This window comes from Glycine soja, chromosome 2 (genome assembly GCF_004193775.1).
Source record: "Glycine soja cultivar W05 chromosome 2, ASM419377v2, whole genome shotgun sequence".
Taxonomy (NCBI): Eukaryota; Viridiplantae; Streptophyta; class Magnoliopsida; order Fabales; family Fabaceae; genus Glycine; species Glycine soja.
Window position 1 is genome coordinate 89,631 of NC_041003.1, and position 12,710 is coordinate 102,340.

The 12,710-nt window shown below is 32.8% G+C and overlaps 1 protein-coding gene and 1 pseudogene across 1 annotated transcript; both read left to right on the forward strand.

Annotated features, from left to right (window-relative positions):
- The first annotated feature begins 1,407 nt into the window (after positions 1-1,407).
- Positions 1,408-7,133, forward strand: LOC114377286 (annotated as a pseudogene).
- A 2,567-nt stretch (positions 7,134-9,700) lies between these two features.
- LOC114377297 (transcription factor bHLH92) lies at positions 9,701-10,955 on the forward strand. Its single transcript, XM_028335746.1, has 3 exons — positions 9,701-10,109; positions 10,191-10,487; positions 10,692-10,955. The coding sequence occupies exons 1-3, from the start codon at positions 9,726-9,728 to the stop codon at positions 10,803-10,805; spliced, it is 795 nt and encodes a 264-aa protein (XP_028191547.1). The 5' UTR covers positions 9,701-9,725; the 3' UTR covers positions 10,806-10,955.
- Positions 10,956-12,710: the final 1,755 nt, after the last annotated feature.

The window sequence follows — 12,710 nt, forward strand, 5'->3', positions numbered from 1 at the left end:
ATTTTTGAAGATAAGTGGCTGCCTCATACAAGTGACATAACCCTTAATTATGAGGCTGATCTTATACTACAGTGATAACTCCTTATAATTTTACCATTTCAGGGTTTGCTTCTTTGTCACACCATCGTCTTTGTCGGCATTGATTGAATTGAATTCAGAACGAGTCTCAACTAAAATTTGTAGTTTTGTACCTCGCTTTGTGGTGGCATTGTCCAATAAAATATTCTTGCCTTAACCTTTTGTCGGTCTTTCTGAAAAAAGAAAATGTTTGGGCAGTGGTACTTTGGACAAATCTTATATATCTATATATGATGCATATGGACGAAACAATTCTAGATTGACAAACTAACAAAATTTTAGGGACCACGTACAGGATTTTAATTATATTCTACAGGAACACAAAAATTATAAAGATGGACAAAAAGAAATATGGTTATGCCTAATTTCACCAAAATTTTAGCAGGAAAAATGTTACATTACACACAATATACTTTTTGATACCTAAAGAGAGAGAGGAAAAAAAAAGAAAAAAAACATAGATATAATAAGATTTATGATGTGATAAAAAGAGAAATAAAAAAAAAGTTAAAAGAATATGTAAAATAATAAAATATATGTGTATCATTATTCCTTAATTAACCTTATAATAATTCAAGATCACGTAATTACAATAAAACTATTGTTAAGGAGTACGTAACTTTCAATTACTGATAATTAATAACAAGAAAGATAATATTTGAAATTAAGGATATACCGGTAATGAATCCATGCATATGTTGTTCCATTTGTATTACGTTTTCTAGGTCAATTAATCAACTTAAATGAACATTTTTACTTATATTAATTTATTTGCATATTGCTTTTGTAATTGATGATGTGCACCATAATTTTATACTTGAGATGTGAGGGAAATTTTTTATTTATAAACATGTCATTCAACTAAAAGTCAAAAGCTTCTGACTTAACAACCCAAATTGAATTTTGATTCTACACGTTTCCAATACTATTAATTTAGAATACAGCAGTAGAAATATACAAAATGAAATTAAGTATAAATAAAAATTAGGCAGATATCCTGGAAACAAAATTCACTGTCAAGACCTGTGAAATCTTCTTGCCTTGAATCTTTGGAAAAACGTGAACTTCAGCCTTACGTCCTTCTGGAAAGCAAAAGTTTCAGGAACATTGTCATCCAAGGTTTCTATGGTAACATTGTCCTGTGTAATCTTCTTGCCTTGAACCTTTAGACAAGTGAGCTACCATCTTTTATAAAAGCGAAAGTTTCAGGAAATTCCACCACTAGAAGAAAAACACTGTAGTAGTTTGGTGAAAATGGCAATATATCCTTGATCATATCGTCACGTACGAATCCATATGTAAGGGTAAATCTTAACTTTGCATCAGAGCGGCACGTTTCACGTTTGCTGTGTATAATTTACTGATCTAAACACTTCCATCTTAGCTAAAGTTAATTATTCTAAGTGTAAAGCCTCGAAGAATCTTAACCTATAAATTGGTTGAGCAAATTCATGATAGCACAGAACAACATTCATTAATTCGCATCCAAACCTACGAAGGTGATCGAGTCACCGACATGTCGAACTCCAACACTCAACCGAAACCTCTGCTTCCCAACCCATTTAATTTGAGTGACACTGAGATCGTTGAAAAAGTTTACGTATTATCCCACACTTACGATGACCAAGTGTTTGATAATGAGCCCCTCTTCAACGTCGTGTCCAACGTTATCAAGCTATCAACTCAAATTGTTGGGGCTCTTCATAAGGTAATTAACAAAATGCAATCTAGTGCTTGTTTTGCTAATGACATGCTTGATTCCTTTTTTTAATCAATAGGACCAATATGCGCGGATCTAAGTGTAGAGTCAAAGTTCTGTCAAAAAATAAATAATGTGAAATGTCATATGTAGCTTCAGTTCAGAGTGACGAGCTATATATACAGCAACCTGATTAAAATTTTCGGTGTCTTGCAGATAGATGAGCCCAATGGATTTATAGGAAATCCAATATCTACAACCAGTTTCAAACCAGAATTCTCCACACTGAAGCTGATGTCATGCCAGGTATATTATGTCCATATATATGTTAAAAAGTCGTTAAAATTGATCGATCTTATTCATAATTTTTAAGGTCATTTTTTGTCACAATGCCAATACTCACTTTTTTCTTATTCATATGTGATGTTACTGGAACTGCTGTTTTATTACATATGACCAAGTTTGAATCCAGTAAGTTAATTATATATACGTACGGTGGCAGATGATGACACTACCTTGGGGGCCAGAAAACGCACACCAAACAACACTTGGGATTCTTCAACAACTGAGAGACTACTCTTGGGACGCAAAAGTGCTGATAGCAATAGCGGCTTTGGCGTTGGAGTATGGAAATTTCTGGAATCTTCAGCAGGTATCAGAGCCTCAGGGAAACTCATTGAGACTGCTGAATCAAATCCAACACAGACAGATTCTCGTGACTAATATAAACACAACAGTGAAGCTCGTCATGGCAGACGGTGGGGAGCCTTGTATTCTGCTGAAACCTAGGAGACTGAGGATGTTCCCGCTCTCTCAGATGCCTTGCAGCTCATCCCCCTCCTTGTTTACTGTTTGTCGCTTGCAACACCAACATCCAGCCTGTTTCGTAAGTTAATTAATGTTTCCATACTCTTTTTTGTTTGTTCTTCTCACCAAGGATCATGTTAAATGTTTTTATATGGGATCACCAAATTCTAAAGACAATTATCATATCAACTGAAGATGTTAATTTTTTCTGAGGATAGATCTTATCTCTAATTTTATATATAAAATTAATAATAACTATTTTTTTAAAACTTATTATTTATTAAAGTTAGATATTTAAACTATTGTGTAAAAGAATATTTTTTTGTCCTTTTTGATATATTTTTGGATCCGTCTCAGCCTTTACATACATTCGTTAATCAATTTTAATTGTTCGATCAAAATTGTGGGAATTGAAAAGTGTGTATATAGAAAATAAAATAGTCAGTTTCTAAATGTAAGAACTAAAGCCTATAGATTGTGTGTAGTTATAAAGATCATACAAGTAATTATTAATTAAACCTTAAATATAAATTATAAACTGATTTTAGTTTATAGAATAGTTTAATTTTTTTTAGTTTCTTATTTTTATCTTTTTCATAAATTGCGTTGTTAAACTTTTGTATCTAAACTAAACCTATATTATATATACTTCTGGTGAAATGTTATTAACAAATTGATAAACTTTTTTCTGTGTTTCAGGAACTATGCATTATCGGACTTCCGTGCCAAACTTTCTCCCGCTCTGGATGAGTTCAAGCAGCAACTAGAGATATGCGAGCAACAAAAAGGTTGTGTGCTTAATTAGTGTTTTCACATGCTTCCTTCAATTAATATCCTCTCAAATTTCTAGTTTCTACTTAACGTAATGAAAAGAAATCACTCCCTCTCATTTTATTACTGCAGCTAGCATAGAAGACTACCGGCGGCGTAAGAGGGCCTTTAAAAAGCCTAAAGACATATTGTAGACTTTTTGAAGCTTCTGATCGATCAAAATGGATATAAGTTTCAAATATATGATGGCAACGCCAACAGGAATGTGGTTCGTACCATTAAATGATTTTACAAACACTCTATCAACCCTTGTTAATTTTGTTTTCTTTCTTTTTTTATCATCATATCATTTGTTGATAAAAAAATATCACTCATCATACTTTTTTCTTTTTAGAAAAACCTAATATAACTTATTATACTTATTTTTCTATATTATTTCTTTATTTCACTAAGTGCAAATAACATATAAAGTTGTCCACCAATCATTTTTCTTATTATTTTTGCCTCCTATATATTGTGTAATGCACTCTAGGTTTAACTTAGTGTTCAAGTATTATAACCACGCGTGCGTGTCCTTTTATAACTTTTTTGTGTAAATATATAGAATGTTGAGGTTTTCAAGGAGAAGTATGTGTTGTTGCTATTCATTTCGGGATTGGTCAGAATTGAAGACGAGATTCGGCTTCTGAATTCAATCTATGAGAGACTTGTGGAAGATCCAAATGACAAGAGCGGTTTCAAGAAAGAGGAATTCAAGATTTTGTGGATCCCGATCGAGAACAAATGGGGGGATGCTAGGAGGGAACTTTTCAACACTTTGAAGAGTGACATAAAGTGGTACGTGGTGGTGGAGTGTTGATAGGTAGAAGGAGGCACAGGGGCAGCAAACACACGGATGTAAACAACAACAAACATGAGGAGAATTGTGAGGCCTGCTACCTCAGGGATTTCGTTTGAAGCAGGGGTAATGTAGGCGGGCATGCTGAATATTCTAGAAGAGCACAAAATGCCAAAATTAGTTGTATAGAATTCAATATAAATAGGGATATGTAATAACAGCATGGGCATGAATGAATGAGAAATAGCATAGTCCCTTCCCTTAGCATTTTTCTCCTTCTCTTCGTCTTCTTCTTCTGGAGGTGCTGACCTTCGAAGTTCAGCAACAAGCGCAACACGTAATAATTTGATGCTTTCATTGAGAGCCTATGGCTGCCATACCAACTTCCATGGCTAACACTCACCATATGAAGCTTTCATGGCTGCCACTCGCCGTACGAAGCTTCCACCTTCCACTACCACCACCCACACTACTCGTCGCCAAACGAAACTTCCATGGCTGTTGAGGACCGTCTTGAGGCCGCCTTGACCAAACTTGATGCCGTTACACGTCGCCTCGACTCCCAACTGGATGCCCTCCTCCTTAAACTGCCTCCGAGAACCAGCCATCACCTTCCATTGTCTTCCCTTGCGTAGTCAGCATCGCCGTCTCCGCTCTCCATATCGACCCGACCTCCATGCTCCACACCATTACTGCCTCTGTCGCAGACTCCGCCGTCGCCTCCACCGTTGCCTCCGCCATCACCTCCTCCGCTCAAGTCAACTCCATCACCCATGCTCATCGCACCCACGACTGTGCAACCTCCGCCAGCCATGACGTCTCCATCGCCTCCTCTGCCACCACTTTCGCCTTTGGTACCCATACAGCCGCGGCCCACAACCTTGTCGGGCCCGCTTCCTATGCCTGTTCTTCATCTATCCGGTCTTGTTCGCACTATCATTTCCTTCAACAAACTCTTCAGCATTGTTTCTCCTTGTGGGACTGCCATGGCTACATACAAGCTTCCATTAACGATCGTTGCATTCTGCGCACCTGCTAAACTAGGTGCAATTCGCCGGAATAAACCTTGGGACCCCGGTATCACTTTTGGAAGCAATGCGTTTATCCCCCAACACCTTGAGGATAATGTGTTTTTGATGGGGCTGGGAGTGATAGGTAGAAGGAGGCACAAGGGCAGCAAACAACAACAAACATGAGGAGAATTGTGAGGCCTGCTACCTTAGGGATTTCGTTTGAAGTAGGGGTAGTGTAGGAGCGCATGCTGAATATTCTAGAAGAGCACAAAATTAATGCCAAAATTAGTTGTATAGAATTCAGTATAAATAGGAATATGTAATAACAGCATGGGCATGAATGAATGAGAAATAGCATAGTCCCTTCCCTTAGCCTTCTTCTCCTTCTCTTCTTCTTCTTCTTCTGGAGGTGCTGACCCTCAAAGTTCAGCAACAAGTGCAGCACGTAACAAGTGTGCTCAAGTACCCTTACCTAGCATCAGGCTAATGGAAGAGGATCTCAAGTTCCAGGGTAAACCTATCCTTCTAGTGGTGAAACCCCAAGGTACCATGTTGAACGATGATGCCTTGGACATCATTTTCGAATGGGGATCCACGCATTCCCTTTCAGGAAATCCGAAGCTTACCTACTTGCTCAGAAATGGAAATGCTTACTTACTTGCTCAGAAATGGAAATGGTTCTGGCATGAGGCCAAGAAAACAAACCTTCATGGTATACAAGTAAAAACAATAACAGTTTAGTTAGTTTATAGACAGCTATGATTAATTTGAGATAATCATTACAAAAGTCAATCAATTTAATTTATATAAGGATTTTGTGAGTGGATGATAAAAGGTTAAAAACAAATATATTATTTAATTTACTCTTTAAAAATAGAAAAGTTTTATGAAAAGTATTTATTGAATAGATATAAAAGCATTTAATATTTACTTTTAAAACAATTAAAAGTATATATTTATATAATTAATATTCTTTTGAGGATTCTAACTTGGTCACACCTTATGCCAAGTTTTATTATTTAATGAAATCAAGTTAGTTCTGCTTATAAAAAAATAAAATGTTCTTTTAATGATACTTTTAGGATTCTCTTTACATAGGATTTTTTTTGACATCGATTAAAATTTGTTAACACTTAATAGAGAAAATAGTACATGCATTCAGAATTTAGAGGGAGGTGGGCAGGTTTCCTAGTGGAGACTTTTAATGTATATAATATGTGCAATTATCACATGAATGATCAGGTGAAAGGTGATAGGTATATCTTCAGTGGAGCCGAGAATTCACTGCGGCAGTGGATAAAAATAAAAGGCACGATATACACAATAAGGAGGGCAGATGCAATAATAGACTATTACCATTTAGGAAAGGAAGACCCCAAGATAGTTCCTCGATTCTGGATTGGCATAGAAGGCAAGAGGCAAAAGAAGCACTCCGAGAATTTGGACTGTGATTGCTCTGCCTCAAGCAAAGTGGAAAGAAAGAGTGCTCCTGAAAGAAGGCTTTGACATTGCATTCCAAGAATACTACGACACACAGCGTGATCTACCTGCTCCTCAACCATGCGAATTTAACACTTTGGATGTCCTAGCAACCATAACATGCCCGAATGCCTCTTGTGGACGTGTGATGGAGGTCACATCGGTTAATTACAAGTGCTGCCATGGTGGTAATGTTGCTGACCATGCTTTTAAATCGAGGTCCACAACTGCAATTCTGCCCGCAACCTAAAAGCTTGAGTCATTGAACTAGGCTTGTTTTGGAGAAACATTAAATCGAGGTCACATCGGTTGATTACAGGTGTGTGTGTTTTTTTTACTATTTATATATATGTATGTGTGCCTAAACAAGTGTGTTGCCCCTTACGGCCACTTGATTGGGCAAAAATTAAATAATGGCATCTTTTGTATGTTCTGAATTAGATGATTGAATAAATAGTTCAGCACGTGCAGAATTTAAACTCTTCCCTTGTTCTCTTTCTTCAATCTTTTAGTACTTTACGACTTCATTCAAGTTTTTTTTCAATTAGAAAAGGAGATTTTATATATAATTGAATGTGTATAAGGGTAATCAAACCTATTTATGAATAAGAACCATACCTCATCATATCTAACATGCCATTTTTTTTTCAAAAAACCTCTGAATATGAATCAAGCTTTAACGAATATTTTTTTTTCTTATTGTCATGTTTTTTTTTTCTGAGGCAATTTTGTTTGAGGTAACAGAATTTGAACTCCTACCTGTTCTTTTTCTTCTACTACTTCACTGCTACTCCATTCAATTTTAATCTAATTTAATAACACATATAATTTCATCTCATGTAAAATAACCATGTACAATTTTCTTTGAAAAATAAAAATAAGATACAAAAAAATTGTCCATGCTTTCGAGAGAACCATCCAAAATTCAATACAAATAATGTTCAATATATATTTTTAAAATTCAAAATAAATATTTCATTCACATTTTAAAAATTTATTTACGACACCATAACACTAATAAATTATTAGTCCGAGTAATACATATTTAACTTAGATCCCTTAAGTAAAGTTTTAAATTTAATTTTTATTGATAAAAAAAATGTGATTAAAAGAAGAAATACTATTAAAGGTGACTAGTCAAATTTTTTAAAAGAGATTATACAGCATCATAACAAAAATCCAAGTAATTTAAGCTAATAAAATCGTTACATATGTACTTAGACTGCTGATAAGATTCAAAGAACAAACTTAATTGAGTAATTAAAATCATAAAATGATTTGATTAATTTTTAACATATGGTAGAGCGCATTTTTTATTTTAGAAAAATGATTGTCACATTATTATGAGGATCATTAAGCTTCGCAGAGAGTCTAATAATAAGGTTTGACAAAGGGCGGTGATAGACTGCGGCAACTCATAGAGGCATGCAAATTATATATATTGTACGTAACAAATTATGTACAGTTTATGGCAATTCCTTGTAACTAATTAATTGCATTTGATTAATAAAGACTGGCTAATCAAATGTAATCTCGCGTTAGCATGAAAGGTGCTTGTGTGTGTTATTTTATTTGGGAATCCAGTTATGCAAATGCCTAAAAATGATCAATTTTGTGGTTGTGTGGTGATGTTACTCTGTAAAAACATCAACACTCCAGTAAGTAAAAGTTTAAAGCCCTGGGAGTTATACACTTTTATCTAAAATGAACCACGGTCGTGTTCAATGTAGCATATCCTTGATGAGGTTTTCCATTCTACAGATTTAGTACAGTTGTCCTCATTTCATGACGGTCGTGCTCCTTGTCAAAAGCTCATTTTTCCATAGAATTCTTCAAGTTTTTGCCTTGATTCTCCATCTTTCACATCAACCTCAGCATTCTGTATAATTCAGCTAGGGAGAAATTTGCCAACAAAATCATGGAGGGATAGACAACTTCACCCCTCAAAACTCCCTTTATAACATGCCAAATTAATGACTTATCACTACTCTAATACATTGTTTTCAATATGTTTTTTCATTAGATAAAATACAAATAAATACTATTAATTAATATTAAATAATGCAAATCTCACTCTCTATTGCAAGGTCGGCTACTAGGCTTAATATTAAAGTGGAATTCCTTACTTTAGATCCAAAATAATTATTTATTATTACATTTTAAAAAAAAAAGAGTTAATACGTACTTAATAAATTATTAGCCTTAAGAATATTTTTTTTTAAGAATGAACCTCGATCGTCCTTTTAATGTAGTTTTGGCCCACCTTATTTTGACTTTGTCTCCTACTTAAAAGGATACGTTGGGTCAAATATTTTAGAAACTTTCCATCTTCTTCTTCTATTATAGATTGCAAAATAAATAATAAATAAATTACCTAATAATTTTTAACTTAAAAGTAATATTTAAGTTTAAAATATATAAAGCCAGTAAATAACTTTAAATTGAAAAGTTGAAAATAAATATTTTTTTACCTTTAAGTTGAAAATAATATTTTAGGATTTAAAATATCTCTTTAAGTTGAAAATAAAATGACTTGAAAATAAATTTTAAGATTCAAAATGTTTCTTTCATAAATTTTGCATCTTAAAAATCACAAGAAAAAATTTCCAAATAAATTTATGATATTTTTAATATTGTTTTATTAACTTAAAAAGACTGGTAAGTTCTCCTTATATTTCCTTGATAGTAAAAAACTCAATGCTGTGTCAACATTCTTTATTTGGGTTATTGACTTATTGCCAAGTAGTGATTATTTTATTTTATTATTGCTTTTACCATTCGCAATGGTAACAAAGTTGACTAGTTTCACGAAAGGTGGGTGATCTATCGGTCCACCATTTGGTGAATTCTTGATCGGGGGCTACCACCAAAATAAATCAGCTGAAGCTTAATTAAGTGTATAAACTTTGAACCACGAGTGGTCAAAACAACTTAATTGACCATGTTTTCAATGTGCCGCACCCCATATATCCACTGCATATAAATACACCTTTTGTCTCTTATACTCTTGACTAAATTAATCACAATAATACTACAGGTCATGGATCGCTTTTTTCCTGAGAAAATTCTCGGTGAGATTTTCTGGGATGAACCTTTTTTGGCCACTGATCAAAGTGATTTAGTTCAATATTCCCAGATTAACAAGGCTGAAGCTTCCCCTCCTGCAGCAACTCCAAGCGCTTTTGTTCAATATAGAGACCTACCCAGAAGAATTAATTCTCTAAACGGGTCAAATTCCCAGATCATGAGTAAGAAAATGCTTGCGTTCTTGAGAAAAAGTTGGCCTTGGCCTGTGGAGAGAAATAACGTACAAGAGAATGAGAGAAACCGTAGTTTCAGGCACATGATCAACGAAAGAATGAGAAGACAGAGGCAGAGGCAGTGTTGTTTGGCGCTGCATTCAATATTACCACAAGGAACAAAAGTATGTATAGAATGATATGGGTTTTAATTAGTTAACCTTTTCCAATCTCTAATTTTATTTTTTTTTTATCTTTCTTGGCAGACGGATAATAATTCTGTAATTCAAATGGCGGCAAAGGAGATTGTACGGCTACAAGGATGCAGAGAAGAGTTGCAAAGGAAAAATGTTGAGCTTGAAGCAAATCTTGAAGGTGTTGAGAGCAGCAAAGGTAGCGGAAGTAAAGTTCAATATTTGAGAGTTCCACATCCTAAGTCTGGAATTGATTCTATGGTTGAGATCCTCAAATGCTTGAAAGACAAAGGAGTCGATACCAGAAGCATCAAATCAACTTTCTCCCCACAGGAGTTGTTTGCAGTGTTAGAGACAGAAACTGATGAGGTAGCACCTTCTGAATAGATGTAAAAGGACAGAAGCGATAACAAGACATTTTTTAATATATATTTTTTATTTGTTAAAATTGCAAGCAGAGTTTATTAGATAAGGGATGAAATCCACAGGATTTTAAGATTTTTGTAGTAGTAAAAAATGTGTTTCATAACATTTCTTAAGAAGGTGATAATAAAGTCTTGGTATGGTTGAAAGGTTGCAGATGCTGATGTTGAAAGCGCTACTTGGGGAACACATGATGAACTTGATTGGAAGCTTCATTCCGATGCCCGGGAAGGTTCAAATAAAAAGCAAAAGACTATACATTAAGAGTTAGACCAAATTTAGAAATGTCTACCTTGTATTTGTAAATATATACACACCAGATCAATTGACTTTTTTTTATAGTCGTCAAGCTTGTACACGTGTAAAAGTCTTCGGATTTTACCTTATTTGAGATTCACTTAATTCCCTCTCTAATTTCTCACCTGTTAAGTAAATGCATAGATATTAGTTAGTTGACAAGATCAAGTGTATATTCACTTGCTATAATTTTAGTTCCCAACACACACTAAATTTTTAAGGAATGTTTAAATTCAATTTTCACAAAATACATTTTTAGATAAGGATGAGAAACTTGTGACAAAATTTGAAATTGATTTTAAAAATATCAATCATTCATTTTTCTACATTGATTTTTTAAAAAACTGACTTAGATTTAATATTGTGAAAACATGATTTTTTTTAATAATGAATTCATAATCAACCTGAAGAATCCAAAATTGTAGAAATACTTTGATCTCCCACTAGATAATCAAAAAAACTAAGTATGGTAGTTAAAAAAATGTATTATTTTATAAAATGAAGACACAAATAACAGAACTGTCCACTCAAGCTCACCTAGTGGGATTACAATTTATTTTTTTACACAGTTGGGTCGGGGTAATTTGAGTGCATGCTAATGACTTTCAAGTTGAATTTATTTATTTAAAATAAATTTGATTTTGTTATTTAATAAATAAATATAAATTGAAAATTGAAACTGAAAATTATATTTTTTTAAAAAAATTAAATTATTATGTAATTATTTTTTATCTCTTAACATTAATTTTTTAAAAATTATAAAATCAATAGTAATCTTTTTTTAAGAAATCTTATCTCAATAAAATTTTTTTATCAAATTTAGTTATTATATAATATTTTTTATCTCCTAACTTTTTATTAAATTAATAGTAATTTTATCCTTTTTAAGAAACATGATCTAAATATTATATTTCATTAAAATTTAGTTATTATATAATTAATATCTAATTATTAAACTTTTTTTTTCTTCCAATTAAATGAGTTCTTATTTTTAAATCTCATATAAACAAGTGTCATTAGATTGATTGAAGATTATAATTCTCAAATTATGAAATATACAATAACTATTGTTTTAATCCCTAGATTTAATGATGACGAGATTGATAAAGCGATGAAAGACACCATGTCACACAAAAATAAGATATTTTTAACTTTTTTCATATTTTATATTTAATAATTCAATAACAAGTCTACCTTTCATAATAAGTTTAAATATGAATTTTTTATTAAATATTTGTTAGTACACATTGAAAAAAATTGTTAAAAAAATTAGTAATTATTGATTATTTTCATGACATGTAGGAAAGATGTCATGTGTTTTTTTTTTTTTTTGTAATAATACGTGTTTTGAAATAGTATTAACGTAATTTAGCTTTAGGGTACTGTTGGATGAATTTTGTATTATAAATATTTTGTATAAAAATTAATGGTATATAATTGTTAGTTAAAAGAAGTAATTAGGTTCTTATTTTTTAAACATAGATTTAAACATATTACCATACAATGGAGTAATTAGGTTCTTACATATTAGAGATCAAACATATTACCATACAATGGAGTAATTAGGTTCTTAGTTTTTAAACATAGATTTAAGTTGTTTAAAGAATTTCTTCATCACTGCTTGATTTTTGTTTACTAATTTCAGTTGCTATCTTAAATATTCTCAAGGAGATTGACGGTATTTTGGCAGTGACTGTGAGCCAAATGACCAAATATTAAGTGGTGGAAAGTTGAAATCATAATATATAAAATCAAGCTTTGAAGATTGTAGAGGAACTTGGAACAAAAAAACAAACAAGTAGGTATGTGATCTTCTTTGAACATTAAGATCCATGCATGATTGTCAATGTCCAAGATCCATGTATGGTTCTT

Coding starts and splice junctions, on each gene's coding strand:
- LOC114377297 (XM_028335746.1), top strand. CDS start 9,726: ATGGATCGCTTTTTTCCTGAGAAAATTCTCGGTGAGATTTTCTGGGAT. Junction 10,110..10,190: donor TATTACCACAAGGAACAAAA/GTATGTATAGAA, acceptor CTTTCTTGGCAG/ACGGATAATAATTCTGTAAT. Junction 10,488..10,691: donor TAGAGACAGAAACTGATGAG/GTAGCACCTTCT, acceptor TATGGTTGAAAG/GTTGCAGATGCTGATGTTGA.